The 17954-nt window shown below is 42.3% G+C and overlaps 2 protein-coding genes across 2 annotated transcripts; one reads left to right on the plus strand and one right to left on the minus strand.

Moving 5' to 3' along the window:
• Nucleotides 1-456: 456 nt before the first annotated feature.
• Nucleotides 457-13322, plus strand: LOC116319680 (protein-tyrosine sulfotransferase 1-like). The gene is made up of 6 exons (XM_031739086.2): nt 457-923; nt 4705-5391; nt 6554-6712; nt 6852-7105; nt 11128-11329; nt 12784-13322. The coding sequence occupies exons 2-6, from the start codon at nt 4984-4986 to the stop codon at nt 12817-12819; spliced, it is 1059 nt and encodes a 352-aa protein (XP_031594946.1). The 5' UTR covers nt 457-923; nt 4705-4983; the 3' UTR covers nt 12820-13322.
• Nucleotides 13323-13561: 239 nt separating this feature from the next.
• LOC116319709 (pinopsin-like) lies at nt 13562-17273 on the minus strand. The gene is made up of 5 exons (XM_031739123.2): nt 16952-17273; nt 16470-16638; nt 15226-15397; nt 14889-15122; nt 13562-13756 (listed from the first exon to the last, which is right to left on the minus strand). The coding sequence occupies exons 1-5, from the start codon at nt 17271-17273 to the stop codon at nt 13562-13564; spliced, it is 1092 nt and encodes a 363-aa protein (XP_031594983.2).
• Nucleotides 17274-17954: the final 681 nt, after the last annotated feature.

Consider the following 17954-nt stretch of genomic DNA (forward strand, 5'->3'; position numbering starts at 1 on the left):
AATCCTAGCAGGTCATTAGACCAGCACCAACAATAATCACCATAATTGCTGTAATCAAACGGTTCTTTCCTTTTGAGGCTCCCTTTGAACTCTAGCAGGTTATCTTGACTATATCTACATGCCTAAATTGTTTGACTTGATGCCCACTTACTGGCTTTCTAATGAAGTGGCCAGAGAGTGTCAGGGTATAAAGCAAAAGCCCATAATTCTTTTCCTTTATTTTTTTTTTTTATCACCTCACTAGTTATTTCATTTATTATTCATGTCTCTCATGACTTATCCATGGACTGGAGTCGATATTGAATATTTTATTTATTGCATGTTGGCAGCTTTACTTGTAATTTCACACATGGTCGTCCACAGAGGCCTCAATCTATCATAAAGGCGACTGTAAGGGTAGCCAAAAACCTGCTCCTAATGAAACGATGGGTAAATTAAATGAGGCGGCTTTAACCTCCTCTAAATCGCACACTGTGATTAAATTTCCCCGGTGGGCTTTTACTGAGAGTATACAAATCGATAAGGTAAAGTAATTCTTGCCTCCTGTGCAACTGCTTTGCTTCGCTCGGCTTCGCTTATGTCGACGAAATTGCCCTTTAACGCGTCCACCAATCAGAATCGTCCAAGCAGATGCGTTTTAGAATTGAGAGCTGTGCTCGTCCAATCAGCGCCCAGCTTTCTCTGCCAGCCTGCGCTTGTATCGTCTGTTCCCCCCTCTCTCTCTCTCGCTGTCTGTGTGAATGTTAGATACAGCTCGACTTCTCACGAAGTTAGGAAATGGTGTAGACACCACGGCGGTGACCTTCGACCATAGATGAGAGTAAACACCGATGTGTGTCTGTTGAGAAGGTGGGGGGAGACAGAGCAGCTGTCTGCCTCTGGCTTAAGGTCCATGTGTGTGTTTCTTCTTCGTATTTCGGCTGGTGAGTGAACACCATTTTTTTTTCTTTTTCACGGTTAAGACATTTCCAGCTAGGATAGCTATCTAAATGGAACCGAATTAGCCCATCCATACCAGGTGCAGGCGGTGAAAACGCGCCGTGACAGGCTGGCTGTCGTTTATGGAGAGCCGTAGGTGTCCCCGGTGTGTGAGTGTGTGTATGTGTATGTGTATGTGTGTGTGTGAACGCCAGCGGGGCACTGACTCACTCACCTGGCGGCTTTTTTGCCTTCCTGCTTCGGGGTGCGGGGAGACCAGATGTTTGTGGCTGCTGGGCCTGCGCTCTGCTGCGTGCAGTAATCCTATTTATACAAGCACGCGCACTGCAGTGACAGCGGTGACCTGTTTAAAATACACCCACCAGCAGCCAGCTGGATCAACATATTTTTGTGCAACTCGGCAAAAATAAATAAATAAATAACGAGAGAGAGCCTCAATTCAGGATGAAGCAGCTGCAACTCAGCATAAGCCTCTGAGACCGTCATTTCACATTTGTTGACACCGAGAGGAAACAATGCAGCACAGAGTAGGAGGGCACATCCTTACAAACTAAATGTGGAGCAAAGGGTATGTTTTTGTGTGACAGTAAGGACTATTTCCTTACTAAAGCTAGAGTTAACGTGGCATTTTATATGGCAGGATAAATGTCTTCCAGATATAGGATGGATATGCAGTGATTTACTAGACTTTGTACACTTCTTCCTTGTTTAATGACAGTAAAACTGTTGTTTCAGCTGCTTTTCTGTCAGCTAATCATTTTGGGATTCAGAAGGGATGTACCCGTAGATCCGCTCATTACTTTTAGAGCCATGTTTCCTGTGAGAGACACTCATTGGACACTTTATTGGGTACATCTTTCTAGTATTGGGTTGGATCCCTGTTTGGTTTTAAACTGTCTTGATTTTTCATAGCACAGATTCAATGAAACATTTCTCACAGATTTTGGTCATTATTGACATGATTTTTGGCTGCACATCCATGATGCAAATCTCCTGTTCCCTTACAAAGGTGCTCTACTGCATTGAGATCTGGTGACTGTGGAGGACATTCGAGTACAGTGAAATTATTGTCATGTCAGGAAACCAGAAAGTGTTGTTTTCTGTTTTATGCAAATAGCCATCAAAAGCAAAGAGCGCAGTGCAGTCATAAAGAGATAGGCATGGTCAGCAGTAATACTCAGGTAGGCTGTGGTGTTTAAATGATGCTCAGTTGGTAACAAAATATCCCCGACATTATTACACCAGCACCAGCCTGAACTGTCAATACAAGGCACGATGGATGCTTTCATGAACATGCTTTTATATTGTTTACAACAGATTCTGACCCTACCATCACAGCAAGCAACATTTTCTAGTGTTCTGTTGTCCAGTTTTGGTGAGCCTGTGTGCACTTTAGCCTCAGTTTCCTGTTCTTAGTCTACAGGAGTGGCACCCAGTATGGTCTTCTGCTGCTGTAACCCATCTGCTTCCCAGTTTACATGTTTTGCTTTCAGAGATGCTCTATTGCATACTGGTTATTCTCTCTCATCTGACCTCTGGCATCCACAAGGCGTTTTCTCACAGAGAACTGCCCCTCACTGGGTATTTGCTCTTTTATTTTTTATTTTTCGACCCTTCACTGTAAAAACTAGAGATGATTGTGTGCAAAAACAGCCCAGTAGATCAGCAGTTTCTGAAATACTCAGATCAACCTGTCTGGTAACAACTGAGTCACTGCCATGTGTTTGGATGATTCGATATTTGTGTTAACAAGCAGTTGAGCAGGTGTGCCTAACAAAGTGTGTGGTGAGAGTGTGTTCACTGTTGTAAACCGGAAGCAGTCAGTGTGTAAGAACAGGTGAGCAGGGCTAAAAATTCAAACACCGTTAATAAATGAGGAATAAAACAAATATAGAGACCTGAGGTGAGCACTCACTTCACTGAGGAAAGCCTATCATTACAATGTAGAGTATAAATAAAGTAAACATAAAAACGAATGAACATGGGCATTCAGTGGTGAGAACTGCAAACTGAGAGTCTCTTCACTGAAACTTTAAAACATAACTGTCGAGATTTTTATCTTTGGCAGGAAGTCAGTTTATATATTTGTTTGGAGGTTTCGTGACAGTCTGCTGCTCAAAGGTGTCAAAGGTGTTGCTTTCTTGCAACCCACCTGAACTGCAGAGTCTGCAGATGGACTGTGATCACGGTTCATTCCTCTTATTATTTTAGGTTTGTTTGTCAAAGGACAGTTTTCAGATATGTTGTCTTTGCAGAAACCAATTTAACCATTCTTTCTAAACCCATGCTTACTCATGCAGAAAGGTTTGCCTGACTTTTCAGATATTTGTTATTGCTTCCACTGAAGTGCAGTAAAGGAGAACTGACCTTTGTTTGTGGTTTACTAAGCATTAAAAAATATATAAATTAAATGTTCCTAGTGTTTTGCTCCCTCTAAAAATAAAATATCCAGTAGATTTTCAGCACTTTGGGTGCCATCAAATAATCAGAAACAAATGTTTCTCATTCAAGAGGATTTCCTTCCCTTCATTGTTTCAACTGAATCTGTATGTAAGACAAAAACTATCCATACATGTCTGTTTAACTGGCGATGGGAGTACTAAATCACTGGAGTGTTTAAATTGGAAAAAATGCTTCTTTTTCTGTAACATGTCTGATCCAGGCTTTTAAATCTGTTGAGGAAAAAGGGGCAAAAAAAGCATCAAGGCTCAGTACTTTGCCCTAATTCTCTGCAGGCTCCAAGTGGCTTAATCTCTGCATCAAATTAAATTAGAATTACATGTAAAAATCGTCCGGGTGCTACTAGACTTAGGATAGTTTAAGACAGCACCAAACCATCATAGCCCAACCCCGATGTCCTCATTTACAGCTGTTTTTACTTTGAGTTTTGCCAGAGAGAACATTTTTTCAGGCAGTTTCATCCAACCCACAGAGGGTACTGCTCCCCCACATGCCATCCAGATGTTCAGGATCCCTCCACACCCAGACGGAACAGGCAAGATGCCAAAATGCCCCTGAGAAATGGAGGAATATTTCAGATACACTTTAGCAAGATGCTGCAGTTTCAGTTGCATTAATTCAAGCATTTACTTAAGTCAGTAGTGGCTCAGTGCTTTATACACGCTTTGCTGTGTATAGAGTGCCAGTAGGAGGAATTAAACACCGACTTGTGAAACTCCTCGTATGCACATTGCAGAAGATAAATGGGGAAGTTGCAGGATGTCTGAATTGGTCAATAGTAATGTGAGCTTTAACAAATTGGTTTGCGTTTCAGCGTGGCAGAAACTGTCAGTGGGAATAAAAGCATGAGGGAGCTGTAATTAGTGGCTTCAGAAACATTGCCTGAGAGTGTGTCTGCGTTGCGTGCCGCAGTGAACTTTGATATGGCTTTAGCAGTCGGCGGCTCCCCGGAGGAGTGATGCAAAATAGATGCTTTGAGGAGAAAAACTGGATGCATTTCAGCTCCTCTGAAAGCCCCCGTGTGTGTGTGTGTGTGTGCGCAAGTGTTCTTGGCAAAAACGACGGCCACCATTCGCACACTGCTAGCAGATGATAACTCACTCTGGGCTAATGTTGAGAGTTATTTATTGGAAATTTGTAACATGATAATCATGCTTTTTAATACTCAGAAGCTGGAAAATGAGGCTGGGAAAGTACTCTAATAGTGAAGTGCTTTACCGACATTGAGACATTGTGTCTTTGGTTATGAGCTGATTCTTGTGCAGCTTTTTCTGAGTTTTATGACATGTTCCTCTTTTGTCTTAGGTGGGAAACATGGATAGCTGGTTGTGGAGTGGGACACACCTGGATCCTGCTCACCGATAACGGGGCCAAAGAGCAGCAAAAGAGTGAGGAGCCTTCCCAGACACCACCCTCCAGGATTTCTTCAGGATCACTTCCAGCGCTCATCCTAAAAGCTGACTGTCAAACTGGCTAAGTCAAACTGACCTGGCTGTATTAACGTGAGTCCCACCACTAGTCTCCTCAGCTGCACCTGAATTAATTTTATGTCCTCCTAACTCCCAAGCACACACCTCCCCAACAATGAGGAGCACCAGATCGAACCTGCTGCTGGGCTGCGTGCTCCTCTGCTCCATCTCCCTTCTCTACCTGGGGATGAGCGGGGTAGACTGCCCTCCGAAAAGCCATCGGCGCCGATGGATGGAGCTCACTCTGGGCTCAGGCAATCAGAGCTTATCCCTGGCTGATCACTTCCCAGAAGACACACCCATTATCTTCATTGGGGGCTTCCCCAGGAGCGGCACGACGCTGATGCGCGTCATGCTGGACGCCCACAATGCCGTGCGGTGTGGAGAAGAGACCCGAGTGATTCCCCGCCTCTTGACCATGAGGGCCACTTGGAGCCGCTCAGTAAAGGAGAGAATACGACTGGATGAGGCCGGCGTCACTGACCACGTGTTGGACTCAGCTGTGCGAGCGTTCCTGTTGGAGGTGGGTTTCTCAGGGTGCTTTTGCAATACTGAAACACATCTTCATGTTTTTTAATGGTGAAGAGTGTGTGAGAGAGACAGGGTCACATGTTTGTATTCACATGTATAGCCCAATAAATCCCCAGAGAAATGCCAATATTGAAGGACAAATTTCCATATTTTTGAAGCTGTAGTTCATCGTTTAGTTCTTCAGCACCGAAAATCTTTAGCTTGCCCAGATTAACCTGCAGGATATTATAAAAAGTTCCTTTTTTTTCTTTAATTCAGCTCGGTCTTAGCTGTATTGGACCACTTTACAGCAACAGCAGTCTCAACCTGCTTTATGTTGTGAGTTAGGTTTTCTCTCTCTTTCTCTCTCTAACAGTCAGATATGAGTTCTGAGCAGAACCAGGCTCAGGGAGGAGCAGACATCTGTCACAGCTGGTATAGGGTGAGATGAAATAGAAAAGAGAAGCATAGAGACCCCATGAACAATAAACAATACAAACTCCAGGAAAGAGACAGGAAGAAGTTCCCAATGAGCAGAAATGGTATATAAACAGTAAAAAGTGGGAAGTTATTTCAGTTGTGTTGGTTTTTACCTTCATTTTAACGAGTAACGAGTAAAACCAGTAAAAAAGCTCAGAGCTTTGTTGCAGCAGTTTAATAAGATGAAACTTTCTGGAATAAATGTTTACAGTTTTGACTTCTCCCCCTATAAAAGTGCTGATGTGGAAATTTTGTCTAAGTGGCAGCACCTTATTGTTTAGTACAATAATACAGCGGCGAGTCGCCATTAAGCACGATTTACACTTCTGCTGGGAATCTTTGTAGAGCTGCGACGCAATCTAAAGAAGTGGCTGACGTTGTTGCCAGCATTTATGTTAGAGCTAGTGCATTACGTATTAATTACCTCATGGCTGAGTTCATATGTGGTGCCAGGTGATAGAAACAAATAAAATGTCCTGGGTCCGCACTCTTTGTTGTGGTCAATTTCAAACATGTTTGTTCTTCAAATTTTTCCAACTTCAAGTTTTTTGATTGATGACATTCACTCCAATAGTTTCAGCTATCTGCCTCCGGGGGTTTGCTGACATTTGTGAGCCTTTATATTGATGCAATTATTATTTCTTTATATTGAGATGATGACAATTGACTTCATTCGGGGTGTGTGTATGTTCCAGGTGATAGTTGGTCACGGGGAGCCTGCGCCTCGTCTTTGCAACAAGGACCCGTTTGCACTGAAGTCTCTGTCTTATTTGGCTCACATCTTCCCGAAAGGAAAGTTTGTGCTCATGCTACGAGATGGACGGGCCACTGTGCACTCAATGATATCACGCAAGGTGCGTTTGTCTGTTTTCTCCTTCATGCTACAGCGTCCTCTCAGGCTGGCTGTTCAAGCAGCCACAAGAGATGCAAAAAAACCATGCCATCTCACTGGGTTTTCCCGTGGTGACCTTCACACTCTGCCTCATTTCATAGGTGACCATCTCCGGTTTTGACCTGACCAGCTACAGGGACTGCCTAACAAAGTGGAGCAGTGCGGTGGAGACCATGTTCAGCCAGTGCCAGGCAGTCGGATACGCTAGGTGTCAGCCCATCCGGTATGAGCAGCTTGTCCTTCACCCAGAGGAGGAAATGAGAAAGTTGCTGCACTTTCTGGATTTGCAGTGGGACCCATCGGTGCTGCACCACGAAGAGCTGATTGGAAAGGCTGGTGGCGTTTCTCTATCAAAGTGAGTATATGAAATATGTGCTAGCTTTAGTGATACTTATCTGTTTAGATAGTTTGTTTAATGTTATAAAGTTTCCTGATGGGCCGTCCTTTATATATCTGCCTTTGATACAAGTGAGTTTGATTCAAGTGTCGTTTCAAATGAAACCTTCTGTTGTGGCAAAAGTTTTAGAAGCGGGTATCTCAAAACCTCAGCATAATAAACAGCACACTACACTGAAACTCTCCACATGATAAAATACCCGCAGTGGTTTATTTTTAACCTTTAAAAGTAGCAGTAGTCCTAATGTATTTGCATGCAATGTGTGCATGCACTGAAGAAGTTTGTGCTAGCCTACATTTCAACCATGACATGGTTTTAATGCACATGCATACTTTGCATTTTCACCTGCAGTTCTGTTTAGAAATGATTTTACTTTTGGTAAGTGTAGAAAATAGTTAAACAGAAGTTTCTGTTTGTTGTTTACACTTTTAGACGAGGAAAAATAAGAGCACAGGGAGACGGGGCTAAATGCAAATTATGTAATGATCTGCTGGATCAGCCTTGCAGTCTGGTTGCATCAGGGAGCATGTAAGAGGGTATTTTCTGTTGAGTTGTGGTGTATGCTAATGTTAAACGCACACCCTAGCTGGAAGGCTTATCTCCTGACATCTATCTCTCACAAAACAGAGGTCATCACACTTAATGCTGCCTTCCAGGTAGCTCTGAACCGAGATGTCATTTGAGCGCATTCCAATAGTAAAGGCAGGACAGTGAGTGAAAACAGAATTTGCTTTGCTTCTTAGTGAGGTTGAGCGATTCGTGCATCACTACGAGAAAGCACAATACTTGTTTTCACACTTAAAAGCACTGCTGCAAACACGTACATGAACAGAGCCTGATCAGTGATCAAAAACGCACAACAGTGGCGGTGCAGATTAAAGTTTTACTACTGGTTGTGTCTACTGCTGGCATCATGAATTCTTAGCTTTCTTCCAGCTTTCCAAGTTGGAAATCCAGAAGGGATGTAGGAGGCGTTTTAGATGAAAATTTAGACTGAGAACTCGGTGGTGCAGTGGTCAGCATTTTTGCCTCGCAGCAAGAAGTCTGCAGGGTTTTCTCCAAGTACTCCGGCTTCCTCGCAGTCCAAGGATATGCAGTCAGTGGGGTTAGCTTGGCTGGTAATTCTAAAATTGCATATAGGTGTGAACATGAGTGTGAATGGTTGTCTGTCACTATATGTTAGTTTTGTGACAGACTGCTTGCCCAGTCTCACCCAATGGTAGGTGGGATAAACACCAGCAACCTACCCCACACATAAAAACCTGAATTGAAGCCGAAGAAAATGGATGAAACTGTGTGTGATGTGACGCACTGTAAGTTCATACTGTTGTTGAGAAGTTGTAACGTTCTTTGCTGGATTTAGTGCCTTTGGACAGAGCATTGTCTTGCCCCTTCTACTCTGTTCAGAACAGAGAGCTGCAGCACCCAGACAGACAAAGAGAGGCGTTGCCCCTTAGAATGCTGAACACTTAGTTTATTCAGCCATTTGCAGCTGCGTTTAAATGTGACTGAGTTTTCACCTTTCTTTTGTTTTGCTTCTTGTTTGTCTTCTGTTTTTCTGTATTTTCCTGCTGCATTTTACACCTCTTTGGTTCACAGCATTTTGTTCAACCTTTGTTGTTTTTAAAAGTGCCTAATTCACTCGACTTATTCAAAACTGAACTAGCTCAACAATGAGGTTTCCCCATTTTACTAGTTTTGCAAAATTTGATGTTTCACAACTTGAGAAACCAAAAGTGTTTTAGTTGTTTCAAAAGTGAAAATCAGGTCGTCAAATTTGAGTCAGGAGTAACCCCACACATTTTCATGCAGTTTCTGCTGGAGGATGGTAAAAATGCTCCAACGCGCATGAAGTGAATGGTCAACACACACCCGGCCATATCCAATCTAGAGGAGGTCTAGGGAAGTTTTTTAATTGGTTTGCATGAAAGAAGCAGATTTGCTGAATATGCAGTTAGCTTGCAGCTTATAGGCTGTGTTCCTGTTATTATTGTTAGGCCATATATGCTGTGCACATGCATGATGCTGAATTTAAACGGTTTACTAATCCTGTGAATTCACGCCCTGCTGGCTTTGAGGGGCAGCTATATTTCAGAATAGAAAGTGTTGTTTTTTTACAGGCTTCTGAAAGGCAGCTGTGAGTCCCACTTCTCACACATCTCGCTCACACACTCCATGTGCTGACCAGATTTTTGCTTACTCATCTTTGATATTTATTCAGTAACTGTATATGAACATATAAAGGTTTCATTGTAATAAAATACAGAGCAAACCATTAGTAAAAGTAAATGTTCTTACACTGCAACATGCTTCATTGAATGATAAAGCCTTCTCAGATGTGCTTATGGTAAATAAGCAGCACAGCTTGAAGGTTAAATGATGGTCCAAGATTAAGAAAGGCACCAGTTGGACTGTTTACTCTGCAGTGCTGCCAACGCTTATGTCTGTCCTCATTAACAACAGTGCAATTAAAATAAAGTCTTCTATAATGTAATGAATAAGTTCTTTTATATGGCTGCATTTTTCTTCATGTTTATCCATTTCTATATGATAGTACTGCATCTCCATTAGTAAGAGGTAAAGTGAAACTGTTGCACCTGGAAAAAATTAGATTTTTACTCATTCTGTCTGCACCGAGGGTTTAAAGTGCGGAGTGATCTCAGCTAATTCACTGGGATCCTCCTCAGTCCTGCAGGTTTAGTATGTTTTGTATTCTAACAGATTTTCCCTGTTTCTTAAGATGACAGTGACAGATACAGCAGGGTGCACAACGGTGTGAAAATATGTGTGAAGAATGATATGTGTGAGGTGTTCACTCAAAACAAAAGTCTTAAACCACAGGAAGTCACATGACTGTGAGACCTTCATGTCTTCTAAAGTTGAAACTCATTTGTTTTCTCATGTAATGTGACATTTAACAAAAAAAATCACTGTAAGTTCAAGTGTATGTTTTTGTGTTTTCATTTTCATTATTGATTAATACATTTATATTATTATAAAAAACTACTGCAGATTTTTTTTCCCCTGTAAGTTTCAGGTTTAGTCTTAAGGGAATTTCACCAAATGCGATTGACCCTGTGGGTTTAACCTCACATGTTTTGTTCTCATGTAAAACAGGACTGTAAGAAGTAGGCACAAGTCTAAAAATGCAGCTCAAAACAGGCAACGTAAAGACTTGCAAACCCACCATGAGAAAAAAAAAAATACTGATCACGTCCTTAAATTCAGCGAGTCGTGCAGGATGCCGAAAATCTTCATTTTAAATCAGCCAAACCTTTCAGGGTCAAGTAAAGCTTACAGGACTCCCACAGAAAGACTTTTTAATTTGTGTTGCTCCACTTGTTTGTTGTGCCTGAAGTAGAGCATGTCTCTGCAGGCCAGAAGCTCGGGGGATTTGGTGGGAGTCTGGCTGCTAAACCCAAACCTGGCGCGCATTTGAAGGAATTAGGCCACATTCTGAGAGAATTAGCACCCTCACTTTGAGAAGTTATGCAACGGCCGGCGCAGTCTTAGTCACCCAAATGCTTAAAGTAGGAAATGTGGCTGAAACGGGGTGCACACATTAATTAAATCAGAGGGAGTTATATGCAAGATTTAAAATGACTGGTTTCCTCCGATTTACTCTCTGTTCTCATCTGCAATTCTTTATTTTTTTCTGTCGATACACGAAATAAAAGCAAATTAATAACAAAATTAAAAATACAGCAAAAAACTAAACTGTTTCATTCTTGCCAATCATGATTATGACACAAAGGCACACAGAAAAATACATTTATTTTATTCTTTAATGGGTTTTTTTTTGTATTTAACCCTTTTATTTATCTTTCTTTGGTGGCCAGTAACTTATGAATTATTATTTCCCATTGAGTGAAGGGGCACATCTTGCTTGTAAAGAGATCAAATGAATGAGCAGAATTAATTTCTCTTTGTATAAAACTGGCGCACTCACATGCATGACGTGGGCGTTTGGCTCTCTGCAGGGTGGAGCGTTCGACAGACCAGGTGATGAAGCCAGTGAACACAGAGGCACTGTCCAAGTGGGTGGGGCAAATTCCCCCTGACGTGGTCAACGACATGGCTGAAATAGCTCCCATGCTGGCTCGCCTGGGCTACGACCCCCATGCCAACCCTCCCGACTACACAAAAACGGAGCCCCTGGCACCTGAGTTCAACTACTCACATGTGAGTTTAAGAGTGTTAAAAGTTAAGTGTTTTTGCCACTTAGACATCCAAACCCTAACATGATGAATTTACCATATGAAACAGTGGAAGGAGATTTTATTGTACCACCCAAAGGACATGCAGATGAACAATAACTACCTAAATTAGAAAAGTTGGCTCTGCTTTTTTAAATTCAGGAATGGGTGAAACTAAACTAACGAGCCAGCTTTTCCTCTCAAGAGAAACCTTAAAAAAACAAAGATTTGCCCTTGAGTAGAAGGATTCAGGGGAGTCCTGCAGTAGGCTTGTGTATGTTTCTGTTAGCAGGAAAACATCAGCTTCTTCCTGCTTGTTTTCACTAAAGTGAATGATTGTATTTCCCATGATCAGGAGAGATTTATCCTTTTTCATTATATAGTCTTTTTACAGCTTGCTGTGTGGTAGCTCGCCTAATTTTACATGTGGTGTTGCATACAGGCGAGCTCTGTTTGGCTGTTTCACAAATGCACCACAGCCCAGAGATCTGTACTGCAAAGTAGGATTTGGTCTTATCCACCTAACTTCAGACTTAACCTTGGGTTTTCAGTATTACAAGGAAGGTTCACATCTTACATCAACATGTTAACTTATTCTAAAAATCTGTTCCGTAGCAGGTTAGGCTCAAGATTAGAGACCAACGGCTGTGAAATCAGTGACAGGTCAAATGTCAATCAGCTGTATTCTACACTCTCACTGGTAGTCGCTTCAGTCGCTCAGGTGGAAGTTGAGAAAAGTTTATCTTTTCCTGCTCACTTCCTGTCACCTGTGGTTATTTCACCCGTAGCTGCTTGTGGTTTGTGTGTGTACGCAGCTTTAAACACCACTGAGTCTACAGCTGAGTAAAAACACTCTTGTAGTTGTAATCCATCAGAATCAAGTAGACTTGTTCATGTCTCTGATAACCGCTTATCCTGATTGCCCACATTAGGGTAAGTGAAGCCAGTCAACAGTACTTGGCGTAGCAAAATGCAAGAACACAAATGTCACTTCAACCTCCTCAGTTCAGAGTCGGATTGCAGCCATATGAGACTATAGCAGCTAATTACATTACAAAAGCTGGCAATAATTCATTCCTTGTTATGCACAGTGATGAGCCAGCGAGCAGGAAGTGTGTAACAAACAGACCTCTACTTCCTTAACAGGTCTTTGACCTTAATCTTCGGTGTCATGATAAACAGTCTGAAGCAGCTGCAGTTCTTGTTTCTCGACAGCTGCTGCAGCCCAGATGTTGGTGCACATCCACTGCTGCACCTGCATGTTAACATACAGCAAGAAATCCACTCTAATCAGATATTATCTTTCACCAAGTGACATCCAGCGGTGCAGAGAGCTTCACGTAGCTGCCAGCGTGAATCAATTTGCAACCATAAATCAGCCTCGATAGTTCCTCCTGTTATTCTGTGACCTGTGAATGACTCTGTCTTTTCTTTCCATAGAAAGCGAAATCAGCAGATGTTCCTCACCCCAGCTAAGCATGGCTGTGATGTTCAGCGATATGGATGCGCCGCAACGACAGACTTCAAGTTCTGGAGGAGCTACACCTGGCGGGAAAGATTTAAGTGTTCCATGTGTGTTTCTGAGTCGTTCGTAAGACTCGTGTGCGGTGTCCGTGTCTGTACACTGGCGGAGTGTTTAAGATGCAGGCTTTTAACGTCTGGAGTGGACTACCTGCTCAGGGAAGTTCTGCTTCTTCGCCACTCATCATTCCACCCCTCCAGGTCGAATCTGTGTTTCAGCTCGACCATCATGTCAGCTGTTATGACCTCACCATCACAATGTGAATCTGTCTTCAGACCAATCCCTCACTCGCTGGGAGCTCAGTGTTTGTGAAGCATAATGACTGTATATTTTTTGAAGACGTATGTTTATTTTCTTAATAAATTATTTTGCTGTTGCCCATTCAGGAATTTCAGAACTGGAACAATTTCTAATTGTGGTAAATTGTTGAGCATTATTAAAAAGAAAATAAATGTCACCTCTTGCTGTGGTCCACCTATTTGTTTACTAGTTTAATGCCCTCCATAGCGCCACCCGGTGGCGCCAAATTGACATAGCATCATTTAAAGGAACGACAGAGTCTGCATATGTCAGTACACTTGCAGTAATGTGAAGTTTTCTTGTTTTTCGTTTTTCTTGTAATTGAAAAAGAACTGACTCGTTAATTATAAATACAGAGCATGTTCATAAAGCAGGACAGTCGTTATCTTCTGTGCTTCACACTGAGCCACTAGCACCAGGCTGGACCTGCTGCCCTCTGGACGTGAACTGGGGCGTTACTGTATTTTGTTCCCGTGTTGGCGTGCTGGGAGCGTGATGCCACATCTCCCTGCTGCTGGGCTGCGTGGGGTTTTCTGGGGTGGGCGGAGCTTGTGAGCTGCACCCGATCATGTGCAGGAGACACCTGGAGAACTGAGAGGGAAACAGAGGTAGAAGGAAAATCCATGCATGCCTGATATTAACCACATGATAATCTAAAATCACACGTTATTGAGGGGGATTTTAGACTTTCAGAAAACATTTGGACAATAAGTCCAAATGGGACAGTAATTATTTTTCCTGTATGGGGGCTTTATTGTATGAGAGTTTTATTTTAGTTCAACTACTGTGGATTTGTTGTGCTTCATTCAATTTTATATAAATTTTTACTAGTTTCACTGTTAGTTTCAGTACTTCTAATTATTATCACCTGGAGGACACCTGGAGGGGTTCCACGTTTTTATTCTAGTTGCAAGTTTCAGTTAGTTTTCATTTTTATTTCAGTTAACGTAAATGTTTTCACACCCGCTTTTAGATTAGTTTTTTTTAAGTATACTAACCTTGAAGGCAGAACAATGCATTTAGGCATGTAGACATGATCAAGACAACCTGGTGAAGTTCAAACCGAGGATCAGAATGAAGAAAAAAGATCAGCACTAGCCTATCTGGCTAGTCTGAGTATTTCAGAAACTGCTGATCTGCTGGGATTTTCCTGCCCAACCATCTGTACGGTTTACAGTGAATGGTCCAAAAACAGGAGGTCCCTGAGCTTCACTCCTCTGGGTGAAAACGCCTTGTTGATGTCAGAGGTCAGAGAAGAAAGGTCGGATTGCTTTAGGAAGCAGTCTAAAGGTGCAGCAACTTGAATCGTTTCATCAATTAAATGCAGAAGTGCATCTTGTCAAACCTTGAAGCAGATGAGCTACTGAGTGTCACTACTGTCATCTAAGAACAGGAAACTGAAGCGACAGTTCACATGCACTCACTAAAATTGAAGAACAGAAAACTGCAAATAGGGAATTTGATGTAAACCACATGAAAGCATGAATCCACCCTGCCTTGTATCAACATTTCAGGCCTGTTGGTGTAATGATGTGGGGGATATGTCCATCACTTTATGATTGGAGGTATTTGCATTTTAAAATGTTTTCCAATGAATATTTTCAATCTTTTATTGTTTTGTTTTGTTTTTAATGAAAATGATTTCAAATAATCAGGTATCGAAGTTGCTGCTGATGACAGTTGGTGTCATTTTAATCTGGAGGAGTTTTTCCTGTTTTCTTACCTGGCTGTTCAGCACCACGTAAATGAAGGGGTTGATCACAGTGCTGGTTTTTGCCAACAGTGAAGGGATTAAACTGGCGGCAGGCGACACTAAGCCCGGCCTTCCAAATGAAGCTAGCATCGCCACAACTCCGTATGGCATCCAGCACAATAGGTAGCCCGTCACCATGGTGACCACCATCAGGAGGACACGGCCTTCTCTCCAGTCAGGGTAGGTTGAGTTAATCCCTGTGACCTGCAGACACCCACACTTCTTTTAAACACACCGGCAGATGCACAGAGCTGAGAGCCAGATTTCAAACATTACGCAGGGGTCAAAGGTGAAGCTGCGAGCTTACCTGCCTCGCCACTGCTCGTACAGCCAGGAGGATCTTCCCGTAGCAGAAGAACATGAGCACCAGCGGCAGGAGGAGGCAGAAGACGAACAGACAGCTTACATAAGAGCGAGCTGTGGCTGTGCGCTGGTGCCACTGGACTGAGCAGGTGGTGCCAGGACCCTCCAGCCCATAGCTGCACCGCAACACAGGATGAACAGTAAGTTACTGTCTTCATTCATCAAACAAAGCAGAAACAAGCAGCTCTCAAATAGACAAAAGGGTTGCACAGAGCAGGAAAAATATCTTGTTTTTTAAAATATGTGCACATTTTAAATACTTCTGTTGTGAAAAACAAGAGAAATGCCAGCTTTAATAAGGTTGATTTAATGTTTTCATTTTTTTGAAGAGGTCCTTTTTTGGCTTTCCTGCCATATCTGTACTGTTAGAGTGTTGGATGCATATAAAACATGGCCAAGTTTAAAAAATAATGAGGTCAGCATATGTGCAAATACTCTCTGTGAGCCAAAACGAGCAGATATCCTTAATGTTGTCATCTCAGGCACACAGCCCTGACCGTGAAGTCCCACCAGCTCAGTGTTTAAACCTGTTTTTAATGAATGACAGTCAATCAGAAATAAACTGGTTTAAAGGGAAGCGAAGACACTGCACCAAAGTCCAGCATGACATATATAAATCCACTCAGTCAAAGAATTAATACATGGAGCTGTTTTTGTGTGATATAAAATCACACAGATATGGATTGAAAGCAAAACTCAGAATTAGAGGCTACTGAGGTAGTTGCCTTCACCGAGCACTTAAGTTGCAGTTTATATCCATGCCAGACCACAGCTGACCTTTAATATAAAAGAAACTAAAAATAGATTTTTAAAAAATTAAAAAAGAAAGATGAAAAATGAGCTTCCTGTTACCCAAATGTTCAATTCAATGCAAATATTCTTAGTTATACGTGTCACTTGCTTAACCAGAGAGAAACATATATTAGAGACACACAGCTGCAAAAAAAAGTGTGCTCAGGTCATGAGAGATCTTGTGTCTTTAATCATCTTTTGGCATTTAAACAGTGAACTACAATGAGCCAGAGCTCTCTAATGACCTAACATTTCTCAGCCTTTGATCTCGTTGGTAAAACGGTAAACCAACCTTCTGATTATCACCCTGCCTCTATTTCTGCCAGCTGTAGTGGTTCATAATATTGTAAATCACAGACTTTTCACTGAGGTCTCGAATATTTCAGGTTGGCTGACCTGCTCCAGCCCAGCAGTGGCGGCACAGTCCACACCAGCGAGTAGAGCCAGGAGGCTGCGACGGCGAGCCAGGCCCTGCGGTACTGACAGGAGTCCGACTGCTGCTTGCAGAGAAGCACAGAGTAGCGTTCAAAGGACAGGAGAGCCAGAGACACTAGAGACACGATCCCTGCCATAGAGAGACGTCAGGTGAAAGAGCAGCAGTGATCAAACAGGATGCTGATGCATTCTTACTTTTCATAATCAAAGTAGCAGAAACATTTCAAGATAAAATAATTTTATAAAAACATTTTACAAACTATACCCAACAGGATACAAAGAAGCCTTGTTGTGTTTTTTTTTTCCTTATTTGGATCTTCGTTAGTTTTTTAATGGAAATAGTGAAGAATAAAAAATATGAACTACAATAGAGTTCAAAAAGTGCCTTTTATGCTACGCATTCCTTTCCCAGAGTAAAACTGGGCTTCATTAAGCTCACTCACCGAATAGAGCATTGGAGAAGCCATACCACTGGCACCCGTAGGAACCTGTCAGCCACCTGCCACGTACGCTGGCGGAAAAACTGAGGGATGTGCCAAAGATGCAAACGAGCATGTCGCTGATGCTGATGTTGATGAGAAGCAGGTTGGCCGGAGTCCTCAGCCCAGAAAAGCGTGAGAACACCAGGAGCACCAGAAAGTTGCCGAAGAACCCCAGAACCAGGACGAACCCAAGAAAGACAGCCGCCACGGTGTGACCTGCTCGGCTCAGGGCACCGGGGATGTGCTCTGTGCTGAGGTTGTTGTGCTGCAGGTGGGTCACCATGACAATGATTAGAAAGACAAAGCAAAGGCGTATGGAGGTATCCTCTTAGAGAAGTAGTGAAACTGAATTCACTGGAGGCACTAGTAGGAAATACATCTACAAGATGTCTGCAAATGCTTAAATACTCAAGGGGAGTGGGCGGAATGGGGGTAATTTGTCTTTTTCTCATACATTATGGATGTGAGTTGCTGCCAGTTTATTATTGACCATGTTGCTTAACTATTACAGCAATATGGTCACTTATCAAAGGGTTAAGGTGTCGCACTGTTAAGCATGTTTGACATTGTTTCAGTGGTGATACGTTTGGAGATATTTCTTCAAATGAAAACACTGAATACTGTCAAAGAAGAACTTAATATAAACAAGGAAATACTAAGATGGTCCCGTTTTCCTCTTTTTTGGTAGATTAAAAAGTGAAAAGCACTTCTATGAAAAGTAAAAGAATCAATCAAAAGAAGAGATGTCTTTATTTTGTTCTGTTAGAGGCTAATACTGTGTTAAGAACCAGATTGGGGACCTAAATATCTCTGCCAGCTTATCAATAATATAAGCTTTGGCTGACTCAGATGCTGAGCCAGGAACGCACTCTGGTCCAAAAAGTTCAAGTGAAGCCTGTCAGTGGGAGAACTCTTGGAGGAGAATCCAAGGAAAATGCAAAAACTGGTAAAATAAAATAAATAA

The sequence above is a fragment of the Oreochromis aureus genome, linkage group 10 (genome assembly GCF_013358895.1).
Source record: "Oreochromis aureus strain Israel breed Guangdong linkage group 10, ZZ_aureus, whole genome shotgun sequence".
Classification (NCBI taxonomy): domain Eukaryota; kingdom Metazoa; phylum Chordata; class Actinopteri; order Cichliformes; family Cichlidae; genus Oreochromis; species Oreochromis aureus.

Bases quoted from the DNA above. Each gene is read 5' to 3' on its own strand.
- LOC116319680 (XM_031739086.2), top strand. From the start codon at position 4,984: ATGAGGAGCACCAGATCGAACCTGCTGCTGGGCTGCGTGCTCCTCTGC. The intron at 6,713-6,851 runs GTGCGTTTGTCT...CTCATTTCATAG, and splicing joins ACTCAATGATATCACGCAAG to GTGACCATCTCCGGTTTTGA. The intron at 7,106-11,127 runs GTGAGTATATGA...GGCTCTCTGCAG, and splicing joins GGTGGCGTTTCTCTATCAAA to GGTGGAGCGTTCGACAGACC.
- LOC116319709 (XM_031739123.2), bottom strand. From the start codon at position 17,273: ATGGTGACCCACCTGCAGCACAACAACCTCAGCACAGAGCACATCCCC. The intron at 16,639-16,951 runs GTGAGTGAGCTT...TCTCTATGGCAG, and splicing joins CTTCTCCAATGCTCTATTCG to GGATCGTGTCTCTAGTGTCT. The intron at 15,123-15,225 runs GTAAGCTCGCAG...GGGTGTCTGCAG, and splicing joins TACGAGCAGTGGCGAGGCAG to GTCACAGGGATTAACTCAAC.